At 51.7% G+C, this 27,245-nt stretch overlaps 1 protein-coding gene across 1 annotated transcript in view; it reads left to right on the top strand.

Moving 5' to 3' along the window:
* The window catches only part of LOC135892872 (deleted in malignant brain tumors 1 protein-like), a 246,121-nt gene that overhangs the window by 191,710 nt on the left and 27,166 nt on the right, over positions 1-27,245 (top strand). Inside the window, exon 32 of the mRNA XM_065420642.1 lies at positions 2,229-2,522. Coding sequence (XP_065276714.1) covers positions 2,229-2,522 — 294 coding nt within the window. The remainder of the gene's footprint in view (positions 1-2,228; positions 2,523-27,245) is intronic.

The following is a 27,245-nucleotide window of genomic DNA, read 5'->3' as shown; positions in this document are numbered from 1 at the left end:
GGAGCTGTGACCTGGCATTTGGCTGTATTCAAACCCCTGGTGTGTCACTGGGCCCAGCTCTCCACGCCAGGCACACGGAGTCAGGACAGGCTGGGCTTGGGGGAGGATGCTCATGGGGTGTCAGCTCAGCCTGGAGGCAGAGAGAGCAGGGAGGGCTGTTGCCTTTGGAGGGTGGGGGATTATCGGGGTCCAACCCCAGGGCCCCTGTTACCGAGGGGCCAGAGACACTGACCTGGGATCCAGGCTGGGCTCTGGTTCTGTTACCGACAAGAGGGGGTTGGGATCGAGGGTTCTGCTTTGGGCCTGACTCTCAAACATCCATATCAGGTCTGGCCCTGTCCCTCTGTCTGTCCGTAGTGTGTTCCCTGCTGCAGGCTCTGCTGGGGAAGTGAGGGGCTGAGCTCAGTTAACGGGTCTGGGGATGAACGTAGGCGCTGCCGGGCTGTTAGCAGAGCCCTGTACAGAGACTCTCAGTGCTGATCCCCCGGGAGCATGAGAACCCTCCAGGCCGCCTGCATGGGCCTCACCAGCCCAGAGGGGACCTGGGGGTTCAGGGCTCTGCACAGTGCCTGGCACAGCCCTATGGAGCAGGCAGGGGTGTCCCTGGTGGGATGGGTGGGGCTGGAACCAGGCCCCATGCTCCTCTGTGTGGAAGAGAGAGGGGGGCCTTGGTTCCCAGGTTCCTGCATGTGAATCCCGTTCAGTGCATGGGGCTGGGGAGGGCAATGGGGCATGTTACCGACCCAGAGCCCGCCCCTCTCTGCAGGGGGCACTGTCATCTCGGGAGTGGGGGCCATGGGGAGAGCAGAGACCCCATCAGCTTTTCAGGGGCGATTCTAGCCCTTCACTGAACACACGGCACCTTTCTGTTCCCAGCACTGAGTCCCAGCAGCCAGGAGATCTGCTCAGCTCCCGGTGAGTCCATCTGTCTGTCTGTCCCCAATCTACCCAGGGAAGCTCAGCCTGAATGATCTAATGGTCCCTTCTGGCCGTACCCTCTTGAAAGCCCCCTGCCCGGCCAGGCTCAGTGCGGTGCCAGCAGCAATGGCACAGGAAAGCAGATGGGGCTGTGTGAGATCTGAGCGGGGCACGCAGGTCTCCCAGCTGACCCTTCCCTGCCCCGATGCCTCTCTCCTGTGACCCGGGGCCAGTGTGAAATGCAGATAGTCACATCCACGGCCCATCTCACTTCTGGGACACTGGCCCCGGGAAGCAGAGAACACCGCGGCTCTGACCTCAATGGATTTACTTTCCCATGATACCGGCTCCAGCCCCTCGTGGCGGCAAGGCTGTCTCTGGAGCTCCTCCCACAGATGCAGCCTGCACCTCATCCTTAAATATCAGCAGCACCGTCAACACTCAGCCTGGCCAGGCAGGGGGCTTTCAAGAGGGTACGGCCAGAAGGGACCATTAGCTCACTCAAGCTGAGCTTCCATATGACCTGGGCAGGGAGCTACACCCAGCGATTCTGTGTCCAGCCCAGCAGGGGCTGGCTGAGCTGGGATGTATTTTTTTCATCATAGCCGCGTTTCTTTGCTGGCTGCCTGGGCAGCAGGGGCAGGGGATGCTGCCAGCCAAGGCACCAGCAGGGGGCACCACTGGGGTGGGGAAGATGGCAGGCAGATATTGACCTGCCCAGCGGCAGCAGCAATTCAGAACTGGGCCTAGGGTGACCAGATGTCCCGATTTTTATGGGGACAGTCTTGATTTTTGGGTCTCTTTCTTATATAGGCTCCTATTATCCCCCACCCCCGTCCTGATTTTTCACATTTGCTGTCTGGTCACCCTAACTGGGCCCCATCACCCTGGCAATTCCCGGTAAAGGGGGATCCACTCCCTGCCACTGCTCCAGGACCTGCCCTTTGCCTAGGCCTGGAATAGACCCCGGTTTCCCCTGTGCCCGCTGGGTACTGCAGGGCACGAGGGGCACAAAGACAGGGAGGATATTAGAATAGATGTCGGAGCAGTTAGACTCTGGACACAACTCCTGGGCTGTCACCTGGGGAGCGACTGTCCTTCACTGCATGGGCTGTGGGGGCAGGCCGAGGTGTTGGCCGTGTCCTAGACAGCCCCCAGCAGTCAGGGCCTGGCTCACAGAAGGGTCACCTCTCTCCCTGCTGCACTGCCCCAGCTGGGCTGGAATCAGAGCCTCCATCCAAGAGGTGACACATTCGCACCTGCCATTTTCCTCCTGTCCCATTGACGGCTGTGACCCATTCTCCTTCCAGGTGCTCTCCCTGCCCCCACTCTCTACCTGAGCCAGACGTCTGCCCAGCCGGTGGACTCTGTGAGGCTACAGTGCTCCATGATCTCCCATGTCCTGGCCTCCCGCATCGTCTTCTGTCAGGATGGGGAGGAGGTTTGGTCCCAGAGGGGCTTATCTGGGAAACTCACCTACGACTATGACCACGCAGTATCTGGGGCAAGCTCCAGGAATTACTCCTGTGCGTACGAGATCAAGGACAGTGACAACCAGGTGATCAGGTCCCAGCTCAGCCCTCCCCAGCACCTCATCGGCACCGGTAAGGCCAGTGTGTGTGTGTGTGTGTGTGCATGTGTGTGTGTGTGCGTGTGTGTGTGAGAGAGAGAGACCATATCCCAGCTCAGCCCTGCCCAGCAACTCAGCACCGTGGGAAGGTGAGTGGGGGGGTGGTGAATGGCAGAGCAAGGCCGAGGACTTTCCAGAGGGAATGGCCAAAAGGAACCATTAGATCACCCAGGCTGAGCTCCCATATGACCCGGACCAGGGAGCGGCTCCCAGCGACCCTGTGCCCAGTGTAGCAGAGGCTGGTGGAGCCAGGATGTGGCTTTTGGTCACGGCCACGGTTCTTTGCTGGCTGTCTGAGCAGCAGGGGCAGAGGATGCTGCCAGCCAAGGCACCAGCAGGGGGCACCGCTGGGGTGAGGAAGGTGGTGGGCAGATATCGAGCTACCCAGCGGTAGCAGCAATTCGTGTGTGAGTTCAGAGCTGGGTCCCATCGCCCTGGCAATTCCGCTCCCTGCCACTGCTCCAGGACCTTCCCTTAGCCTGGGCCTGGAATTACACCCACGGGAAGAGGCAGAGGTGGAGCCGGAGCCTGGTGAGCTGGGGCTGGAGGCAGGGCAGGGCAGGGCAGGGCACTGCTGGAGCTTTCGTTAAATTTCAAAGCCCTTTTAGAACCGGGACAACCAGTTCTAAAAGGGCTTCTAAATTTAACAACCAGTTCCCGCGAACCAGTGGGAACTGGCTCCAGGTCACCACTGCCTCTAAGCTTATTTACCAGCTTAGGTTATCAGTAAACTGCCACCACCAAATCGTTTATGAGTCATTTGGAAACTCTGTCTTCCCCCCAAAATATCTCCCTCCCAAGTACTATAACCCTTCCCTGGGGAGCCTTGAGAGACTCCACCAATTTCCTGGTGAACACCGATTCAAACCCTTGGATCTTAAAACAAGGAAAAATCAATCAGGTTCTTAAAAAGAAGAATTTTAATTAAAGAAAAGGTAAAAATCATCTCTGTAAAATCAGGATGGAAAATAACTTTACAGGGTAATCAGATTCAGAGCCCAGAGGAACCCCCTCTAAGCCTTAGGTTCAAAGTTACAGCAAACAGAGGTAAACCCTCTAGCAAAAGGAACATTTACAAGTTGAGAAAACAAAGATAAAACTAACAAGCCTTGCCTGGCTGTTTCTCATATTTCAAACTTAAAAGTGACTTGTTCAGAAAGATTTGGAGAGCACGGATTGATGTCCGGTCCCTCTTAGTCCCAAGAGTGAACAACCCCCCAAACAAAGAGCACAAACAAAAGCCTTCCCCCCACCAAGATTTGAAAGTATCTTGTCCCCTTATTGGTCCTTTGGGTCAGGTGTCAGCCAGGTTACCTGAGCTTCTTAACCCTTTACAGGTAAAAGAATTTTGGTGTCTCTGGCCAGGAGGGATTTTATAGTATTGTACACAGGAGGGTTGTTACCCTTCCCTTTATAGGAATGACAGTTTCCCTGGCCGTAGCTGCTTCTTTGAGCCTCATTTCTGCCTGTCACATTTGAAACTCGTGGTCCTTTTCCTTCTCTGCAGCTTCCAGTCTGGCCAGCTCTAGTTTTGTAGCTGCCTCACTGGTAGTCATTTTTCTGCTTTCTTGTGCTTATTCCCCCCACCCAAAATAAACAGAAAACAACAAAACTGTGACCGCCTCCTGACTGTTCTTAGCCACTGCACTTAAGACTCACTTAAAATCACAAATATCAGTGCTTAAAGTGTGAACTTCACTTGGAATAATAAGCTGTACATACACCCTGCTCCGCTGTGCCACTGTGACGTCCCCTCTGGTGTTATCTGGACGGGTGATGTGCTAGGTCACTCCAATCCTTGACTCTGGGAGCCAGCCTTACCCTGCTCTGCTGTGAGAACCCCCACTCCTGGGCTGTTCACGCACAGCCTCTGGCATGTAACCTGCTCCTTGGATCGTGCAACCGAATGACACTAGCCAATATCGCCGGTCCCAGACACAACCCTAGGAACCTCCGTCTTGCAGTGTCCAGTTATGCCCACTGAGAGCTTATATGAGTGTGTCCATTTAACAAAGAAATTGATATGGACCAGGCTTGTTATCCCAAGGGGAATCTCTGACATGCTTCAAACCAAATGCTTCAGGTAGAATAAACAAACCAATTTATTAACTATAAAGATAGATTTTAAGTGATTATAAGTCAAAGCATAACAAGTTGGATTTGGTCAAATGAAATAAAAGAAAAACCCCATTCTAAGCTGATCTAAACACTTTCAATTCCCTTACAAACTTAGATGGTTCTCACCACAGGCTGGCTGGTTGCTTTTCAGCCAGGCTCTCCCCTTTGATCAGCGCTTCAGTTGCTTGCTGGTGGATGTAGATGTAGATGGAAGAGAGAAGAAGAGCATTGCAAACATCTCTCCCTTTTATCATGTTCTTTCTTCCCTCTTGGTTTTGCTCCCCCCCCCCCTTCAGAGTCAGGTGAGCATTACCACACCGCAGTCCCAAACTAACCAAAGAAAGGGGGGGTGACTCACTCAAAGGTCCAACACATCCTTTTGTTGCTGCTTAGGCCAGCGTCCTTTGTTCCTGTGAGGCTGGGCTGGGTTTGTCCCATACATGCCTTGATGAGGTGTGAACTGCCCTTCTGCTCTTAGAGAGTTTTTGCCTGGGATATTTTAAGCCATGAGGATAAATTTTCAGCCTCATAACTATATACATGAAATTATAACCTATAACATTACTGCAACAACAATTACTATAACATCACTATAACAACAATCCTCGGTGCATCATGAGCCTTCCGAAGACACCCAACATGACAAACTTTGCATTGGATACCACACAATCCTTTTATAAGGATGAACATGGGGGTGCTGGGTGATCCCCCGAGGTACAGAGCGTCACAGGTACCTTCTTTGCGTTTTGTCAAATCTGCAGTGAAGGTGTTCTTAAAATGAGCAACATTTGCTGAGTCATCATCCTAGACTAAAGCAACAGAGGGTCCTGTGGCACCTTTAAGACTAACAGAAGTATTGGGAGCATAAGCTTTCGTGGGTAAGAACCTCACTTCTTCAGATGCAAGTAATGGAAATCTCCAGAGGCAGGTATAAATCAGTATGGAGATAACAAGGTTAGTTCAATCAGGGAGGGTAAGGTGCTCTGCTAGCAGTTGAGGTGTGGACACCAAGGGAGGAGAAACTGCTTCTGTAGTTGGATTGCCATTCACAGTCTTTGTTTAATCCTGATCTGATGGTGTCAAATTTGCAAATGAACTGGAGCTCAGCAGTTTCTCTTTGGAGTCTGGTCCTGAAGCTTTTTTGCTGTAAGATGGCTACCTTTACATCTGCTATTGTGTGGCCAGGGAGGTTGAAGTGTTCTCCTACAGGTTTTTGTATATTGCCATTCCTGATATCTGACTTGTGTCCATTTATCCTCTTGCGTAGTGACTGTCCAGTTTGGCCAATGTACATAGCAGAGGGGCATTGCTGGCATATGATGGCATATATAACATTGGTGGACGTGCAGGTGAATGAGCCGGTGATATTGTAGCTGATCTGGTTAGGTCCTGTGATGGTGTTGCTGGTGTAGATAAGTGGGCAGAGTTGGCATCGAGGTTTGTTGCATGGGTTGGTTCCTGAGTTAGAGTTGTTATGGTGCGGTGCGTGGTTGCTGGTGAGAATATGCTTAAGGTTGGTGGGTTGTCTGTGGGCGAGGACTGGCCTGCCTCCCAAGGTCTGTGAAAGTGAGGGATCATTGTCCAGGATGGGTTGTAGATCACTGATGATGCGTTGGAGAGGTTTAAGCTGAGGACTGTAGGTGATGGCCAGTGGAGTTCTGAGTTCTCACTGAAGGACTGTCTGGATATGTGGACTCCCTACTCAGACCCTACACCACCAGCACTCCCAGCTGTCTCCGTGACACCACAGATTTCCTGAGAATTTCCTCAAAATATAACCACAATTGTTTCCCAATGCAGTGGAACACTCAACAGGTGCTTGCGAGGGGTACTGACCCAGGGAATCCCGGACGAGCCCCCAAAAATGTAAAACTTCTGCCCATCTAAGTTGGCAGCAACAAGGGCTGGGTTCTGTATCTAGGGGTTCCGTTTCAATAACGCAATGCAAAACCGGCTCGAGCCCCCACCCAGTGACCTGGGACAATTACATACCACCCCCCTGGGTACCTCTAAGAAGCAATACTTCCCCTCTCGCAAGCACGGAGTCTGAGTGTAGCAGAAAATGTTTAATAACATGAGGTAAACGACATCAGCATAAAATTGGAAAAACACCACAAACAGGATTCATAACACAAACCATGAGCAAAACCCACCCCAGCAAATTGGGCTGTGTCCTTTCCCTTTTGGTTCTTGAATCCAGCAACCCAAAAATCACCCAGAGTCCCCAAAGTCCAACACCCCCAAAGTCTCTTGGGTCCAGCAACCACCCAGAGTCCCAAAAGTCCAACAACCTCCAAAGTCTCTGTCCCTGGTCAGTGCAGCCCCAGAGTAAAAGGGGGAGGGGCACACAGGGTGTTAAGGGGCACCTTACGTGATCCGATTTCTCCGTGGGGGTTCTGCCGCAGCCTTTACCACGAGCCAGTCCACTTTCCTGCCATCCCACAAACTGCTCCGCTCTACAAGCTGCTCCGCTCCACTCCACTCCCTGACCTGTGAGCCGTTCCCACAAACAGCTCCACTCGCTGCTCCTCCAGTCGTCCCCACAAATTGCTCCACCAGCTGCTGAGCAATATAGCTTCAGGCTCCCCCACTAGTTAACACAGCACTCAGTGATCTCAGCTCTTAGTAACTTTAGCTCTTTTGTGATTTCAGCTCTTAGCAATTTCAGCTCATAGTATAGTAGGGGAGCCCCAGTGCTGGTGCATCTTTGGCCCAAAGTGAATTCAGTTCAGCAGCCTGTAACTAGATTCCTAAGGGAATCAAAGTTAGCTCTGACATTCAACAGTGGAGAGAGGAGGCGGTACAATTGGTGTTTCAAACCCTCAGAGAGGGCCCATACCATCAGGTACAAATACCTGTCCCCATCCTCTCTCAATTCACTGGGTTTTGTAACCCATGCCCCTTGTCAAGCAAGTGCTACTTAGGTAATGGTGAAGGACTCACTCAGTCCTTCTGTCATACAACAGTTCCACTGGCCTTGATTCACAGAATCAGGGTAACAAAACTTTATTCTTCCTGCCCCAATAATAGAGAAACTGGGGATCCCACACCAGCCAAAGTCACCACTTTCAGTTGCTGTGTTTTATGCCAGGCGAGTGGGTGTGCCTATGCAAACAAGATCAGCCCCTGGAGTTCTTTTCCACACTCGCCATAATTCACCACCAGATGTCAGGGTAGAGCTCATCCTGACTCTGCTTACACAAGCACAGAGTCTCAGTGCAGAAAAGAAACTTTTTAATAAAAGGAGGGAAGGTCCCCGGCATTAACTTGGGAAAACACTACAAATAGGATTTATAAACAAAACCATGAGAAAAACACCTCCCCCAGAGTATTTTGGGCAGTGTCTTTTGCCTCAAGTTCTTGAGTCCAGCAACCAAAAGTTCCTTTAAGGTGCCGCTCCCTTCTCCCTGCACCGCACCCCACTCACAGTGGTTGTCCTTGGTTAGTGAAGACCCAGAGTTCAGAGGTGCACCTGTGTGCACCTGAGTGTGCGGGTGGGGAGGAGAGCCCCTGGCTCACTCTGCTGTCTGGGTGCTGGCTCTGGTAGCAGCTGCCCTGCCAGCCACTCACCACTCTGCTCACCCTCACCTTCTGCTCCCCCGGCCTCTCTGCTGTGACCTCTGCAGGTCGCTCTCCTGAGTCTCCACCCAGCTCTCAGTGACTGTCAGCTCTTAGTGGGGAACCCTCAGTGCTGAAGCAGGCTGGGCAGAAACACTGTCTCACAGCAGGTGATTTCAGCTCTAGTGATCACTTATACCGAAAAGACTCCAATGGATCATAGAATCATAGAATCGGGGGTGGGCAAACTTTTTGGCCCGAGGGACACATCTGGATGGTGAAATTGCATGCAGTGCCATGAATGCAGGGCTGGGGCAGGGGGTTGGGTGCGGGAGGCGTGCGAAGTATAACAGGAGGCTCAGGGCAGTGGGTTCGGGTGCAGGAGGGGTGTGGGGCATACAAGGGGCTTAGCGCAGGGAGTTGGGGTGCAGGAGGTGTGCGGGTGCAGAGGGGGTTCGGGGGAGGGCGCTGGGGTGCAGGAGGGCTGCGGGGTGTGGCAGGGGGCTGAGGGTAGGGGGTTGGGGTGCAGGAGGAGTGCGGCTCTGGCAGGGGGCTCAGAGCAGTGGGTTGTGGTGCAGGAGGGGTGCGGGGTGTGGCAGGGCTTAGGGCAGGAGGATGGGGTGCAGGAGGGCTGCAAGGTGCGGCAGGGGGCTCAGAGAAGGGGGTTGGGTGCAGGAGGGTGCGAGGTGCGGCAGGGGGTTGGGGTGCAGGCAGGGTGAGATGGGGGTTGAGGGTGCTCGCTCCGGCTGGGGGCCACTTATCTGTAGTGACTCTGGGATGTCAGCGGCGCACACCAGAGCCACGGCAGGTTCCCTGCTTGCCCTGACTCCGCGCCGTGTCGCGCTGCTCCCGGAAGTGGCTGGCACCAGGTCCCTGCGGCCCCTGGGGGAGGGCAGAGGGCTGCGCGTGCTGACCTCGGCTGCGTGTACCTCCTCCGATGCTCCCATTGGCCATGATTCCCCGTTCCTGGCCAATGGGAGCTGCAGGGGGGTCGGTGCCTACAGGCGAGGGCAGTGCGCGGAGCCATCTGTCCCCCAGCCCGCCCCCAGGGGCTGCAGGGACGTGGTGCCGGCCACTACCAGTAGAGGTGCAGGGCCCCCGGCGCTATGGGGATGGCAATCCCATGGGCTGGATCCAAAGCCCTGACGGGCTGGTTCCGGCCCGTGGGCCGTAGTTTGCCCACCCTTGCTCCAGCTTGTTCAGCCATCTGACTGTGCATTCTCAAGGTCCAGTTTTCTAACAGGGCTCTGCTCCACCACATGTGATTATCTGTACTGCTGCCCCACAGGCACACTGAGAAGATCAGGCTAAGCCAAATTTCTGCATTGCAGCAATTCCTCCAGCCAGTCCAGTCAGTGGCCCATTAAGTCTAGCCCAGGATCTGCGTCCCAATTTGTAAAGGGGCAGATTCACGTTAGGGCTTCCGAAAATCCATCAGCACGCCAGTCTCTGTATCCCAGAGTTCCTGCCCCTCTGTGAGGACACAGCTGTCAGCCCAGCTCTGCCATCATTCATCTGAGACTGGTACTGGGCTGGCAGCACTAGACAGGAGTGCAGCAATGGCTGCCACAAAACGATGTTACCAAGTCAGTCGTGGCAAGTCAGCAGGAACCGCAGGGGCAGGTGTTTGCTTCAGGAGGGGGCCGATCTGCTTGCAGGAAGTGTGCATTGCCTCTGCCCTGGTCGGAACCATTGTCAGCCTCATGCGCAGCAGGTTCCTGCCAGGCGTCCCTGCGCTCCAGGCAGTTCTAAGGGGGATGGACTCTGGGTGAGGTTTTCAGGGAGCTATGGAGCGAGCACATGTAAATTGGATGCTGATGTCAGGCTAAGGCAACCACTAATGACATGGGTGACTGTGTTCAGCTCCCAATCACAAAGATGCTTATGGCAGTGTCTGCCCCACAGCACTGCACAGTATCACACTGGAGCGAATACCAGCGCCAGGAGTGAGGGTGTAAATCTCCTCCCCAGGAGGTTCCTGCCAGCTGTGCAGGGGGTGATCTTTTAATAATCATAGAATCATAGAATATCAGGGTTGGAAGGGACCTCAGGACGTCATCTAGTCCAACCCCCTGCTCAAAGCAGGACCAATTCCCAATTAAATCATCCCAGCCAGGGCTTTGTCAAGCCTGACCTTAAAAACCTCTAAGGAAGGAGATTCCACCACCTCCCTAGATAACCCATTCCAGTGCTTCACCACCCTCCTAGTGAAAAAGATTTTCCAAATATCCACCCTAAACTTCCCCCACTGCAACTTGAGACCATTACTCCTTGTTCTGTCATCTGGTACCACTGAGAACAGTCTAGATCCATCCTCTTTGGAACCCCCTTTCAGGTAGTTGAAAGCAGCTATCAAAACCCCCCTCATTCTTCGCTTCTGCAGACTAAACAATCCCAGTTCCCTCAGCCTCTCCTCATAAGTCAAGTGCTCTAGTGGGAGAAGTAGGTCAGACTCCCGTCCATTCTGCCTAATTAGGTGACAGCATAGCTAGGTGACAGCTGGCTGGGAGGGGAGTGGACAAACTTCAACACTGCCCAAGTGATTAGGCTGGTTAGTGGTGGGGAGCCCTTGATTGGCAGTTGCTGTGTGCAGAGACCAGTCAGACCTGTCGGTGGGAGGCGCTTCGTTCCCCAGCAACAGGAGATATCAGATGCACAGAAACCTCCCTGAGTGTTTATTCCCTTGCGTGTTTGCAGACGCTGGCATCTCAGAAGTGGCTCAGATCCGACTGGTGAACAGCAGAAGTCGCTGCGCTGGGAGGGTCGAGGTGCTTCACAACCAGCAGTGGGGAACCGTGTGTGATGACAGCTGGGACCTACAGGATGCCGGAGTTGTATGCAGGCAGCTGGGCTGTGGGACGGCATTATCAGCCCCAGTAGGGGCTCGATTTGGGCGAGGGTCAGACCGTATCTGGCTGGATAACGTCAACTGCACAGGGACAGAAGTTGCCCTCTCCGACTGCAGGGCTCGGCCTTGGGGAGAGAATAACTGTACCCATGGAGAAGATGCCGGTGTTGTGTGCTCAGGTAACTTGCATCCATCACGTCACTCTGGGTGGTGCAGGGATCGAGCCGGGAAGCTTTCAGCACAGACCCAGCTCTCCTGTTTGAGTCAGCGCTGACCCCAGTGCCCCAGCATGGTGCTAAGGGCCTGTGCTGCAGGTAAGGGGGTGTCAGTAGGGGGTGCTCTCGGTTTGCAGTTGTGCTGGCCCTAATGCCCCAATGCGGTGTCATGGGCCCCTACCATGAGGAAGCCTTGTCTGTGCCCGCTGGGGGGCAACTCCCTGACTCCCTTGGCCAAAGGCCACACAAGCCGTGCCCTCTAGGCCTTGGGGAGGGGGGTGACCGCTGTCGAGGTTGGCAATAGACACACTTGACCCCTCGGCCCTCCGAGCGTTCCCCTGCAGTGCCCAGTCCCTGTCCCATTGGGCATTCACAGCAGTCACAGATCTGCTGCTCCCAAAGGAACAGGGTCCCAAGGTGACCAGCTCCACCTGCCATCTCTGCCCTAATCAACACACAGCTCTAGATCCCTTCTAGATTTGGATCTAGACTGTTCTCAGTGGTACCAGATGACAGAACAAGGAGTCATGGTCTCAAGTTGCAGTGGGGGAGGATTAGGTTGGATATTAGGAAAATCTTTTTCACTAGGAGGGTGGTGAAGCACTGGAATGGGTTACCTAGGGAGGTGTTGGAATCTGCATCCTTAGGAGTTTTTAAGGTCAGGCTTGACAAAGCCCTGACTGGGATGATTTAGTTATGATTGGTCCTGCTTTGAGCACGGGGTTGGACTAGATGAGCTCCTGAGGTCCCTTCCAGCCCTGATATTCTATGATTCTATAGTCACAGCAAGGACAAGTGATTTCACAGAGTGTAGCGAGTCGAGGGGTAGCAAGGAGAAGGGTTGGAAAGAAATGGTTCCATGGCCAATAAAATCATACCACGCTGACTAGAGCCTAGACTCATTGAACAAGATACTTTTCTGTCTGGTAGAGCAACGCTCACCCCACAGTCCTTCCAGGGTTTTACTCCAGGCTTGGCTGTGATCTCCTGTTCCTGACAGAAATGCTGTCAGCTGCCTCCTGGGTGAAAGGGAGCTCTTGTCCCCTCTCCTCTTTCTTTGTAGGTACAGACCATTGTCCCTTCCCAGAGGAGGTCTCTCTTCAGAGACTTGTGCTGAGAGTCCTTGGTCTTTGTAAATTCTCAGGCCCCCACTGGGCCCAGGCAGTGAATACAGCCTGTTTCCATGGCTGTGCATTGTTCTATGTGCTGATTGGCTCAGCCGAAGGGATTGCCATGGTGCAGGTTCACTTCCACACTTCTGGAGCGTCATATTCTACATTTTACATCTCTCTTCAACTGTGTCCCATACAAACATCTTGCTCCCATTAGGTCGAGAAGTGGGCTGCTGGCTCTTGGTAGAGACATCACATCCTATCTTTGTTGAGCTATTGTGCATATATCTCACCCAGGGGATCCCCGTATAAATCCAGGCATCCCTGTGCCCTCTGCCAGTTGGCGTCTACTTATCTCTCGGCCAGACTCCTCTGCGGAACAATGGGGACCTGGGTAACTGCAGCTTCCACTGATTGGATTTGGTGTCAATGGAGCCTGCAGCCGCTCACTCAAACAAAAAATCCAGGGCCAATTTCTCAAGAGTCTGGTTCCTAATCACTCTGTTCCGGCGGATTTGCATTTCAGGGAATTAGTCCTGAAGCTTTAACTTCCCCAAGAGCTGGACACAGGAGACACAATTCTTCCTCACTTCCTGTCCTACACAGCCCACATATTTCCCTGTCTTGTTTCTCAGCTACCCTGTCCTACCCCAGAAGTGGCTGCATGTCAGTGGGGGGAGATTTCTTCTTTTGTGTATGTCACAAGTCGATATCTATGTAACCCTTCTGCCAGTGGCATCGGAAGCCAGCAGGGCTGGGTTCAATATCTCGGGGTTCCTTTCCATACTCTGGGTTAATTGATAAGTAAATAATTATTTTATTAAATACAGAAAGTAGGATTTAAGTGGTTCCAAGTAGTAACAGACAGAATAAAGTGAATTACCAAGTAAAATAAAATAAAACACGCAAATCTAAGCCTAATACAGTAATACAACTGAGTACAGATAAAATCTCACTAGTTCCAGTAAGCTTCCTTTTACAGACTAATATCCTTCTTGTCTGGGTCTAGAAATCACTCACACCCCCTGTAGTTGTTGCCTTTTGTTCCAGTTTCTTTCAGGTATCTCTGAGGGTGGAGAGGCTCTCCCTTTAGCAATCTGAAGACACAATGGAGGGGTCTCCCACAGACTTAAATAGACTTTCTCTTCTGGGTGGAGACTCCCTCCTCTCTCCTATGCAAAGTCCAGCTCCAAGATGGAGTTCTGGAGTCACCTGGGCAAGTCACATTTCCATGCATGACTCACAGTTTTTACAGGCAGAAAGCCATTGCCCACATGCTATCTTGAATGTCTCCAGGAAGACTTCTTATGTGTATTGGAGCATTCCAAGATGCATTGTTCCTGAAATGCTTCTTGATTGGGCACTTAACTTTGTGAATTCCCTTATCCAGGAACTGACCAAATGCTCTACTAAGGTTATTTAGAAATCAAGCCAGTACACGGCCAATATTCATAACTTCGAATACAAAAATGATACATGCATACAAATAGGATTAATAGACTCAGTAGATCATAACCTTTACTTAGATATGTTACATGGCATATGTAGCATAGAACATATTCCAGTTAGGTCAAGCATTTTTCCATAAAGCCTTATGGGGGGCACCATCACAGGGACCTCAGGAGGTCGTCTAGTCCAACCCCCTGCTCAAAGCAGGACCAACACCAACTAAATCGTCTCAGCTAAGGCTTTGTCAAGCCGGGCCTTAAAAGCCTCTAAAGATGGAGATTTCGCCACCTCCCTAGGTAACCCATTCCAGTGCTTCACCACCCTCCTAGTGAAATAGTGTTTCCTAATATCCAACCTACACCTCCCCCACTGCAACTTGAGATCATTGCTCCTTGTTCTGTCATCTGCCACCACTGAGAACAGCCGAGCTCCATCCTCTTTGGAACCCCCCTTCAGGTAATTGAAGACAGCTATCAAATCCCCCACACACACTCTTCTCTTCTGCAGACTAAATGAGCCCAGTTCCCTCAGCCTCTCCTCGTAAGTCATGTGCCCCAGCCCCCTAATCATTTTCATTGCTCTACACTGGACTGTCTCCAATTTGTCCACATCCCTTCTGTAGTGGAGGGACCGAAACTGGATGCAGTACTCCAGGTGTGGCCTCACCAGTACCGAATAGAGGGGAATAATCACTTCCCCTCTTCTGCTGGCAATGCTCCTGATAATACAGCCCAATATGCCATTTGCATTCTTGGCAATAAGGGCACACTGCTGACTCAAATCCAGCTTCTCGTCCACTGTAATCTGCAGGTCCTTTTCTGCAGAACTGTTGCTTAGCCAGTCGGTCCCCAGCCTGTAGCAGTGCCTGGGATTCTTCTGTTCTTAGTGCAGGACTCAACACTTGTCCTTGTTGAACCTCATCAGATTTCTTTTGGCCCAATCCTCCGATTTCTTTTGGTCACTCTGGACCCTATCCCTATCCTCCATCGTATCCACCTCTTTCCGCAGCTTAGTGTGATCTGTGAACTTCCTGAGGGTGCAATTAATCCCATCAACCAGATCATTAATAAAGATATTGAACAAAACCAGCACCAAGACTGACCGCTGGGGCACTCCACTTGATACCCGCTGCCAACTAGACATTGAGCCGTTGATCACTACCCGTTGAGCCCGACAATCTAGCCAGCTTTCTATCCACCTTATAGTCCATTCCTGCAATCCATACTTTTTTAACTTGCTGTCAAGAATACTGTGGGAGACGGTATCAAAAGCTTTGCTAAAGTCAAGTTATATCACATCCACCACTTTCCCCATATCCACAGAGCCAGTAATCTCATCATAGAAGGCAATCAGGTTGGTCAGGCATGACTTGCACTTGGTGAATCCATGTTGACTGTTCCAGATCACCCTCCTCTCCTCCAAGTACTTCAAAATAGATTCCTTGAGGACCTGCTCCATGATTTTGCCAGGGACTGAAGTGAGGCTGACTGGTCTGTAGTTCCCTGGGGTCTCTTTTTTCTCTTTTTTAAATATGGGCACTATATTTGCCTTTTTCCAATCATCTGGGACCTTTCCTGATTGCCACAAATTTTCAAAGATAATGGCCATTGGCTCTGCAAACGATCAGCCAACAAACTCAGCATCCTTGGATGCATTATCTCTGGACTCATGGACTTGTGCATGTCCAGCTTTTCTAAGTAGTCCTTAACCTGTTCTTTCACCACTGAGGGCTGCTCACCTCCTCCCCATACTGTGTTGCCCAGTGCAGCAGTTTGGGAGCTACCCTTGTCTGTGAAGACCGAGGCAAAGAAAGCATTGAGTACTTCAGCTTTTTCCACATCATCTGTCACTAGGTTGCCTCCCCGATTCAGTAAGGGTATGTCTACACTATGAAATTAGGTCGAATTTATAGAAGCCGGTTTTATAGAAATCCGTTGTATACGGCCGATTGTGTGTGTCCCCACATAAAATGCTCTAAGTGCTCTAGTCGGTGGACCACGTCCACAGTACCGAGGCTAGCGTCGACTTCCAGAGCGTTGCACTATGGGTAGCTATCCCACAGTTCCCGCAGTCTCCGCCGCCCATTGGAATTCTGGGTTGAGATCCCAATGCCTGAATGATGCAAAACAGTGTCACGGGGGGTTCTGGGTACATGTCGTCAGGCCCCTCCCCCTCCGTCAGAGCAACGGCAGACAATCGATTTGCGCCTTTTTACCTGGGTTACCTGTGCAGACAACATACCACGGCAAGCATGGAGCCCGCTCAGCTCAGCTCACCATCACCATATGTCATCTGGGTGCCAGCAGACGTGGTACTGCATTGCTACACAGCAGCAGCTATCTGCCTTTTGGCGGTAGACGGTGCAGCATGACTGGTAGCTTTCATTGGTGATCTGGGTGTTGGCAGCCATGGGGCTGCATTGCAGCAGCCCCTTGCCTTCTATCTTTTGGCAGTAGATGGCTTATTACGACTGGTATCCGTAGTCGTCGTACAGCAGTGGCTGGAACTCCGTATGTCCCCCAATCTCCCATCCCCCCAGTCATATTCTGCTGCCTTCACAATGACGATGATGACTATCAGTCGTAGTATGCCATTTTCTGCCAAGCGCCCAGTATTTTCTGCTAAGCACCCAGAAGATGCCGAGGGCGATCTGGGTGCTGGCAGACATGGGGCTGGCAGACGTGGGGCTGCATTGCTACACAGCAGCAGCCCCTTGCCTTTTGGCAGTAGATGGTGTATTAAGATTGATATCCATCGTCATCATATTGCGGTTCGATCAGAGGCACCTGGGCAGACATGCTCAGTCCTATTGAACCGTCTTGACGATGATGGCTATCAGTCTTAGTACACTATTTTCTGCCAAGCGCTCAGTATTTGCTGCCAAGCACCCAGAAGATGCCGAGGGCTATCAGTCATGCTGCACCGTCATCCACCAGCTAAAGATGTAAAAAATAGATTTGTTCTGTATTCATTTGCTTCCCCCTCCCTCCGTGAAATCAACGGCCTGCTAAACCCAGGGTTTTGAGTTCAATCTTTGCGGGGGCCATTCTGTGTGACAGTTGTTTGTGTTTCTCCCTGATGCACAGCCACCTTAGTTGATTTTAATTCCCTGTACCTGTATGCCATGTCGTCACTCGACCCTCCCTCAGATACTAGTTTCGCACCTTTTTTCAGACCAGACGCCATAGCTAGCACTGGGATCATGGAGCCCGCTCAGATCACCGTGGCAATTCTGAGCACTATGAACACCACGAGCATTGTCCTGCAGTATATGCAGAGCCAGGACATGCCAAAGCAAAACCAGGGCCAGCCGAGGAGGCAATTGCAGCGTGGCGACGAGATTGATGAGGAAATTGACATGGACATAGACCTCTCACAAGGCACAGGCCCCAGCAATGTGGAAATCATGGTGTTACTGGGGCAGGTTCATGCCGTGGAACGCCGATTCTGGGCCCGGGAAACAAGCACAGACCGGTGGGACCGCATCGTGTTGCAAGTGTGGGACGATTCCCAGTGGCTGTGAAACTTTCGCATGCGTAAGGGCACTTTCATGGAAATTTGTGACTTGCTTTCCCCTGCCCTGAAGCGCCAGAATACAAGGATGAGAGCAGCCCTCACAGTAGAGAAGTGAGTGGCAATAGCCCTGTGGAAGCTTGCAATGCCAGACAGCTACCGGTCAGTCGGGAATCAATTTGGAGTGGGCAAATCTACTGTGGGGGCTGCTGTGATCCAAGTTGCCAGGGCAATGAAAGACCTGGTGATATCAAGGGTAGTGACTCTGGGAAACGTGCAGGCCATAGTGGATGGCTTTGCTGCAATGGGATTCCCAAACTGTGGTGGGGCGATGGACGGAACCCATATCCCTATCTTGTCACCGGAGCACCAAGCCTCCGAGTACATAAACCGCAAGGGGTACTTTGCAATGGTGCTGCAAGCTCTGGTGGTTCACAAGGGACGTTTCACCAACATCAGCATGGGATGGCCGGAAAAGGTACATGATGCTCGCGTCTTCAGGCACTCTGTTCTGTTTCGAAAGCTGGAGGAAGGGACTTTCTTCCCGGACCAGAAAATAACCCGTTGGGGATGTTGAAATGCCTATCGTGATCCTTGGGGACCCAGCCTACCCCTTAATGCCATGGCTCATGAAGCTGTACACAGGCAGCCTGGACGGTAGTCAGGACCTGTTCAACTATAGGCTGAGCAAGTGCCGAATGGTGGTGGAATGTGCATTTGGACGTTTAAAAGCGCGCTGGCGCAGCTTACTGACTCGCTCAGACCTTAGCGAAAAGAATATCCCCATTGTTATTGCTGCTTGCTGTGTGCTCCACAATATCTGTGAGAGTAAGGGGGAGACATTTATGGCGGGGTGGGAGGTTGAGGCAAATCGCCTGTCCGCTGATTACGCACAGCCAGACACCAGGGCGGTTAGAAGAGCACAGCAGGGCGCGGTGCGCATCAGAGAAGCTTTGAAAACGAGTTTTGTGACTGGCCAGGTTACGGTGTGAAACTTCTGTTTGTTTCTCCTTGATGAACCCTCTGCCCCCCCCAACCCGGTTCACTCTACTTCCCTGTAAACCAACCACCCCACCCTCCCCTCCCCCCTTCAAGCACCGCTTGCAGAGGCAATAAAGTCATTGTTACTTCTCATTCATGCAATCTTTATTAATTTATCACACAACTAGGGGGATAATTGCTAAGGTAGCGCGGGATGGGTGGGGGAGAAGGGAAGGAAAAGCACACACTACAGTTTAAAACTTTAGCACTTATTGAAGGCCAGCCTTCCCATGCTCGGGCAATCATCTGGGGTGGAGTGACTGGGTGGCCGGAGGCCCCCCCACCGTGTTCTTGGGCGTCTGGGTGAGGAGGCAATGGGACTTGGGGAGGAGGGCTGTTGGTTACACAGGGGCTGTAGCAATGGTCTCTGCTCCTGCTGCCTTTCCTGCAGCTCAACCATACGCTGGAGCATATCAGTTTGATGCTCCAGCAGCCGGAGCATCGACTCTTGCCTTCTGTCTGCAAGCTGACGCCACCTATCATCTTCAGCCCGCCATCTCTCATCTCGTTCATATTGTGATTTTCTGTAATCAGTCATTGACTGCCTCCACGCATTCTGCTGTGCTCTGTCAGCGTGGGAGGACATCTGGAGCTCCGAGAACATATCATCCAGAGTCCTCCGTTTTCTCCTTCTAATCTTCGCTAGCCTCTGCAAAGGAGAAACATTTGCAGCTGGTGGAGGAGAAGGGAGCGGTAGTTAAAAAAAGACACACTTTAGAGAACAATGGGTACACTCTTTCACGTTACATTTTGATGTTCACATTACACAGCACATGTGCTTTCGTTACAAGGTCGCATTTTTCCTCTTATATTGAGGGCCTGCCGGTTTGGTGTGAGAGATCACTCACGCAGTGCCAGGCAAAAGATTTCGGCTTGCAGGCAGCCATGGTAAGCCACAGTCTTTTGGCTTTTTTAACCTTCTTAACATGTGGGAATGGTTTCAAACAGTAGCGCCCTCATTTCCCATACCAAGCACCTGTTGGGTTGGCCATTTAAAATGGGTTCACAATGTAAAAGGAGGGGCTGAGTTTCCGGGTTAACATGCAGCACAAACCCAACTACCCCCCCCACACACACACACACACCCAAGTCTCTGGGATCATCACTTCACCCCTCCCCCTCTCCACCGCGTGGCTAACAGCGGGGAACATTTCTGTTCAGCAGAGCAGGAACAGTCACCTCTGAATGGCCCCTTAATAAAATCACCCCATTTCAACCAGGTGACCGCGAATGAGAATGGATGTTGTCTGCATGCCAGCAGACACCGGGACCATACGCTGCCATGCTTTGTTATGCAATGATTCCAGACTACGTGCCTACTGGCCTGGCGTGGTAAAGTGTCCTACCATGGCGGACGGGATAAGGCAGCCCTCCCCAGAAACCTTTTGCAAAGGCTTTGGGAGTACATGAAGGAGAGCTTTCTGGAGATGTCCCTGGAGGATTTCCGCTCCATCCCCATACACGTTAACAGACTTTTCCAGTAGCTGTACTGGCCGTGACTGCCAGGGCAAATTAATCATTAATCATTAAACACGCTTGATTTTAAACAATGTGTAATATTTACAAAGGTACACTCACCAGAGGTCCCCTGTGTGCCCTCAGGGTCTGGGAGCACAGCTTGGGTGAGTTCAGGGGTTACTGGTTCCAGGTCCAGGGTGACAAACAGATCCTGGCTGTTGGGGAAACAGGTTTCTCCGCTTCCTTGCTCCTGTGAGCTCTCTCCATTATCTTCATCCTCATCTTCCTCATTCCCCGAACCCTCTTCCCTGTGTGTTTCTCCACTCAAGGAGTCATAGCACACGGTTGGTGTAGTGGTGGCTGCACCCCCTAGGATCGCATGCAGCTCCGCATAGAAGCGGCATGTTTTCGACTCTGCCCCGGACCTTCCGTTTGCCTCTCTGGCTTTGTGGTAGGCTTGCCGTAGCTCCTTAATTTTCACACGGCACTGCTGTGCGTCCCTGTTATGGCCTCTGTCCTTCATGGCCTTTGAGACCTTTTCTAATATTTTGCCATTTTGTTTACTGCTACGGAGTTCAGCTAGCACTGATTCATCTCCCCATATGGCGAGCAGATCCCGTACCTCCCGTTCTGTCCATGCTGGAGCTCTTTTGCGATCCTGGGACTCCATCATGGTTACCTGTGCTGATGAGTTCTGCCTGGTCACCTGTGCTCTCCACGCTGGGCAAACAGGAAATGAAATTCAAAAGTTCGCGGGGCTTTTCCTGTCTACCTGGTCAGTGCATCTGAGTTGAGAGTGCTGTCCAGAGCGGTCACAATGAAGCACTGTGGGATAGCTCCTGGAGGCAAATAACGTCAAATTCCATCCACACTACCCCAATTCCGACCCGCTAAGGCCGATTTTAGCGCTAATCCCCTCGTCGGAGGTGGAGTAAAGACACTGGTTTAAAGGGCCCTTTAAGTTGAAAAAAAGGACTTAACTGTGTGAACGTGTCCAGGCTTAATTCGATTTAACGCTGCTAAAATCGACCTAAACTCGTAGTGTAGACCAGGCCTAAGAGTCCCACACTTTCCCTGACCATCTTCTTGTTGCTAACATACCTGTAGAAACCCTTCTTGTTACCTTTCACATCCCTTGCTAGCTGCAACTTCCATTGCGCCTTGGCCTTCCTGATTACACTCCTGCATGCTCTAGCAATATTTTTATACTCCTCCCTAGTTAACTGTCCAAATTTCCACTTCTTGTAAGCTTCCTTTTTGAGTTTAAGCTCACCAAAGATTTCACTGTTAAGCTAAGCTGGTCGCCTGCCATATTTGCTATTCTTTCTGCACTTCGGGATGGTTTGTTCCTGTGCCCTCAATAAGGCTCCTTCAAAATACAGCCAGCTCTCTTGGACTCCTTGCCCCCTCATATTGCCTCCCAGGAGATCAATTTCCTAAGGGAGTCTAAATCTGCTTTTCTAAAGTCCAGGGTCCATATTTTGCTACTCTCCTTTCTTCCTTTTTTCAGGATCCTGAACTCAACCATCTCATGGTCACTGCTTCCTAGGTTGCCACCCACTTCTACTTCCCCTGCCAATTCTTCCCTCTTTGTAAGCAGCAGGTCAAGAGGAGCATGGCCCCTAGTTGGTTCCTCCAGCACTTGTACCAGGAAGTTATCCCCAACACTTTCCAAAAACGTCCTGGATTGTCTGTGCACTGCTGCATTGCTCTCCCAGCGGATGGCAGGATGATTGAAGTTTCCCATTAGAACCGGGGCCTGTGAACTGGAGACTTCACTTAATTGTCCTTAATTAACTCTCTCTTTGAAGAGTGTTGAGGGGCAGATTAAACCATGTCTAGACCTCTTACACAGAGCTCACACCCCTCAGCAGGAACACCCATCTCCACCCCGTCTCACTTTTGTTAAGGTTCTGGTGTCTGAGCCCCCAGGTTAGTGAGTTCAGTTCAGTTGTGGGTGACCCCCTCAGTCAGGGCAGGCTAAGCACAGTTCTGCTGCCCTTTACTCAGACAATCAGGACAACATTTCACTACCCCTGCATTCAAGTACTACAGTGATTTGTAACCGAGCACCAGCCAACACAGCTCTGTCTGCTGGATACCTAGGCAGAGTGGGTGTGTTCATGTAAACACAGTCTGGTCCTGAAGCCTTTCCCCCTCCCCATTCCAACCTTGCTTACCTCTAGCTTGTTCAGCCATTTGACTGTGCATCCTCAAGGTGCAGTCTTCCAATGGGGCTCTCCTCCACCACATGTGACTGTCTGCATTGCTGCCCCACAGGCACACTGAAAAAATCAGGCTAAGTCATGTTTCTGCATTGAAGCAGTCCCTGTGGCCTGTCCACTCAGGGGCTCATTAAGCTAAGTCCAGGATGCACGTCCCAGGTTGTAAATTGGCAGATACAAGTTAAAATCCATCAGCACACCAGTCTCTCTATCCCAGAGTTCCTGCCTCTGGGTGAGGACCCAGCTGTCAGCCCAGCTCTGCCATGATTCATCTGAGACTGGTACTGGGCTGGCAGCACTAGACACGAGTGCAGCAATGGCTGCCACAAAACGATGTTGCCAAGTCAGTCGTGGCAAGTCAGCAGGAACTGCAGGGACAGGTGTTTGCTTCAGGAGGGGGCCGATCTGCTTGTAGGGAGTGTGCATTGCCTCTGCCCTGGTCGGAACCATTGTCAGCCTGGTGCGCAGCAGGTTCCTGCCAGCCGTCACTGCGCTCCAGGCAGTTCTAAGAGGGATGGACTCTGGGTGAGGTTTTCAGGGAGCTATGGAGCCAACGCATGTACATTTGATGCTGATGTCAGGCTAAGGCAACCACTAATGACACAGATGACTGTGATCAGCTCCCAATCACCAAGATGCTAATGCCAGTGTCTGCCCCACAGCACTGCACAATATCGAACTGGAGCGAATACCAGCGCCAGGAGTGAGGGTGTAAATCTGCTCCCCAGGAGGTTCCTGCCAGCAGTGCCGGGGGTGATATTTTTAAGTGCTTTGGGGGGAGCAGTAGGTCAGACTGCAGTCCAGTCTGCCTGATTAGGTGAGACCTAGCTGGGAGGGGGGTGGACAAACTTCAACATTGCCCAAGTGATTAGGCTGGTCAGTGGTGGGAAGCCCTTGACAGGCAGTGGCTGTGTGCAGAGACCTGTCAGATCCGTTGGCAGGAGGCGCTACGTTCCCCAGTGACACAAGAGATAAAATGCACATGAACCTCCCTGAGTGTTTATTCCCTTGGGTGTTTGCAGACGCTGGCATCTCAGAACTGGCTCCGATCCGACTGGTGAACAGCAGGAGTCGCTGCGCTGGGAGGGTCGAGGTGCTTCACAACCAGCAGTGGGGAACCGTGTGTCATGACAGCTGGGACTTACAGGATGCTGGAGTCATATGCAGGCAGTTGGGCTGTGAGACGGCGTTATCAGCCCCAGGAGGGGCTCGATTTGGGCAAGGATCTGACCGTATCTGGCTGGATAACGTCAACTGCACAGGGACAGAAGTTGCCCTCTCCGATTGCAGGGCTCGGCCTTGGGGAGACAGTAACTGTACCCACGGAGAAGATGCGGGTGTTGTGTGCTCAGGTAACTTGCTTCCATCACGTCACTGTGGGTGGTGCAGGGATCAGGCTGGGAAGCTTTCAGCACAGAACCAGCTCTCCTGTCTGAGTGAGCGCTGACCCCAGTGACGGTGAGTCCCGGTGTCTTTGATCAGAGATCTTTGGTAGCAGTGCCTGGTCGGGACACACGCGCTCAGCTGCTGTCTGGTGGTGTCGTTAGGGTCTGTGTGAGCATGCTCCTCCTGCACTCCCCCTCAGTTCCTTCTCAACCGTCCTCAGCAGAAGACGGGACTTGGGGCAGTGCTGAACCTCTTCCCTGATCAGTGAAGTAAATTTAAAAAAAGCAGAAATAGTTAGATAGAAATATCCCAGTTCTTTCCCTTCCTTTAGAATAGTTCGTTAGTTTTAAAAAAAAACCCTGTTTCTGTCACGTTCCTCTTCCATTGAGACTCTCCCCAGCCTAGGCAATCATAGTTCCATGATGCTGGGTCCCCGAGGTTCAAGAAATGTGGCTCCTGCAAGGAGCCTATGCTGTAGTCTGATGGACACTCACTGTGCATGAAGTGTCTTAGCAAGACACACGTCCCTGCTAAGTGTCTCCATTGTACCAGCCTGAAAACCAGGGCTCGTCGTGACAGGGACTTGTGGCTGAAAATGCTCCTGTGATGGGTTGGATCACAGAAACCCCCTTGGGAACTGCCAACTGATGTGCCAAGACTACTTCTGCCTCTGCCTTCCCTCTGCCAGCTTGGGACTCCAGCACCCTGTCTTGCTGAGCCAGACATGCCAGTCTGCTCCAACACAGACCCAGGGTCTGAACCACGTGCCCAAAAGCTGCAGACTTAACTTAACTTAACAGAAAGCAACTTACAGAAGTGTTCTTGTCTTTAACACTCAGACACCCAACTCCCAATGGGGTCCAAACCCAAAATAGCTCAGTTTTACCCTGTATAAAGCTTATACTGGGTAAACTCATAAATTGTCCACCCTCTATAACACTGATAGAGAGATATGCACAGCTGTTTGCCCATCCCCCAGGTATTAACACATACTCTGAATTAATTAATAAGTAAAAAGTGATTTTATTAAATACAGAAAGTAGGATTTAAGTAGTTTCAAGTAGTAACAGACAAGACAAAGTGAATTACCAGGTGAAATAAAATAAAACACACCAGTCTATGTCTAATCCAACTGAATACACATAAAATTCTCACCAATTCCAGTAAGCTTCCTTTTACAGACTAATCTCCTTCTAGTCTGGGCCCAGCAATCACTCCCACCCCTTGCAGTTACTGTCCTTTGTTCCTGTTTTTTCAGGTATCTTTGGGGGTGGAGAGGCTCTCTCTTTAGCCAGCTGAAGACAAAATGGAGGGGTTTCCCACAAGCTTAAATAGACTTTCTCTTGTGGGTGGAGACTCCCTCCTCTCTCCTATGCAAAGTCCAGCTCCAAGATGGAGTTTTGGAGTCACCTGGGCAAGTCACATGTCCATGCATGACTGAGTTCCTTACCAGCCAAGCCACATTCCTGGGAAAGCCCAGATGTGGATTGGTGTCTCCAAGTTCATTGTTGGCTTAAGTGTTTCCTGATTGGACACTTACTGAGGATAGTCTTTTCTCAGGAAGCTGACCAACTCCTTCACTACAGCCAATATTCATAACTTCAAATACAAAAATTATACCTGCATACAAATAGGATTAATAGATTCAGTAGATCATAACCTTTACAGAGATATGTTACATGGCATATGTAGCATAAAACACATTCTAGTTATGTTATATATATACATTTATAAGCATATTTCCATAAAGCCTTATGGGAGGTACCATCACAGCTCCTTATGGAGAAATCTCTGCAACCACCAATGGAGATGGGCACAAGCAAACCCTCTCCCTCATGCTCCCCTGCTAGGTCGGAACTGACCAGGTGTGTGGCTTCAACCTCTCAAGCAAAGGCAGGAAACCGCAACTTCTTAGCACAGAGACTTTCAGAAGGGTAAAGGGTCTCCAGTGAAACCTCTCCCCCTGGTGCTGACAGCACCAAAAAGTGGCGCCTCTGACTGCTCCAGCACCTCAGCTGTGGCTCACACAGGGTGCAGAAGCAGGGACCCGACTTCCCACAGCAGGAAGCTCTCCTTGGCACTGGTCCCGCCGGCACCGAGGATGGACCCGATAGCGGCAGCGCATTCCACCCCAGTGTCAACAAGAACATCAGCACCGAGCCTGACCATCACCCCCGCAGCAGATGGGGAACTCGCGCAGGGCACCTATAAACAGCTGGCGGCGCGCACTAAAGCTAAACAATAATTGCTGCGGATATCGGCTCACACTCCACGCCCCGTGGCACCGCAGCCCACGGAGTAGCAACAATTTTTAAATCAAGCTGACATCTCCGTGCCCCAGAGCCTGACTCTCCGCTCCTAGACACCGAGCGCTCACTCTTTGAACAGCCGCTGTAGCCACCCGGCCTGGCCACCCTCACTGACAGTGAGAATGACATGCAGCAGCAGGCAGAATTCTCCCCTCTTGATTATCCTCCCCCACCGGAGCCATATCTATCTCAAGGCATGGCACCTCACAAGAACCAGCCTCAGTTCCCCTACTTTGTCCCCCCATGGATGGGGCCCCAATTTTCCTACCCTATGCATTGGCCTCAGTGGTACCCCTGGTTGGCCCCTGCTGCCACTCCTCCTCGCGGACGCTCCACCAGACCACAAATCCATTCTGCACCTCTATCTCCAGCTCCATCTACATCTAGAGCTCCTGAACCTCCCCTCAAAGATGTGGGCTATGAACCTTTCCCTGAATCACTTGCTCCTAACTCCCCATCAGCTGCAGATGAAGCTCTCATGCCTCCACCTCCACAGAATGTGGACAATTTTAAGCAATTCCAGGAACTTTTCAAGAGGGTGGCACTCAGCTAGGACAATCCTTTAGAGGAAGTTCAGGAGACACAACACAGACTCCTGAAAATCCTCCAACCCTCTGCACTCTCAAAGATCGTGCTACCCATAAATGAAGCCCTCCTGGAACCAGCTGACACTCTATGGCAGACCCCTGCCTCCATTCCACCAACATGCAAAAAGGCTGCACGTAAGTATTATGTACCCGCTGTAACCCTTCTGCCCGTCAGAGCTGGCAGCAACAAGGGCCGGGTTCAGTATCTGGGGTTCCGTTTCAATAACACAATTCAAAACCGGCTCGAGCCCCCACGCAGTGACCTGGGACAATTATATACCACCCCTCTGGGTATCTCTAAGAAGCAATACTTCCCCTCATGCAAGCACGGAGTCTGAGGAGGGAAACAATGCGGCCTTATGTTGGGGAAATACCACCAACAGGATTCATAACACAAACCATGAGCAAGAGACCCACTCCCAAGTAAGTCTGGCAGTGTCCTTTTCCCCTCAGGGTCTTAAGTCCAGCAACCCAACAGTCACCCCACACACAGCTTCTGTCCTTGGTCAGTGCAGCCCCCAGAGTTCAGAAGTTCCTCGGCAGAGTTTACCTCCCGGCCTAGGTGGAAGTGGGGGGAGGTATGGGGGGCATCTTGCATGCTCTGTTGCTTGGGTTGACAGCCGATTGCCATGCTTCTCTATGGGGTTTTGCTGCAGTCTTCACCACCAGCTGCCCTGCTATCAACTCCACTCCACTATCTGCTCCTCTTCACTAGCCATCCTGCTAGCTTCTCACCAACTTGTCTTCAGCCCCCCGCCCCTTAACACAGCTCTCAGCTATTTTAGCTGGTAGTAGAGGAGCCTCAGTGCTAGTACACCACTAGACCAAAATAAGTCTAATGCTTAGACCTAGGTATTAGCAATTTCAGCTTTGCAGTA

The sequence above is a fragment of the Emys orbicularis genome, chromosome 21 (assembly GCF_028017835.1).
Source record: "Emys orbicularis isolate rEmyOrb1 chromosome 21, rEmyOrb1.hap1, whole genome shotgun sequence".
Taxonomy (NCBI): Eukaryota; Metazoa; Chordata; order Testudines; family Emydidae; genus Emys; species Emys orbicularis.
The sequence above is the reverse complement of the archived record's forward strand: the minus strand, read 5'-3'. Positions and strand labels throughout refer to the sequence as shown.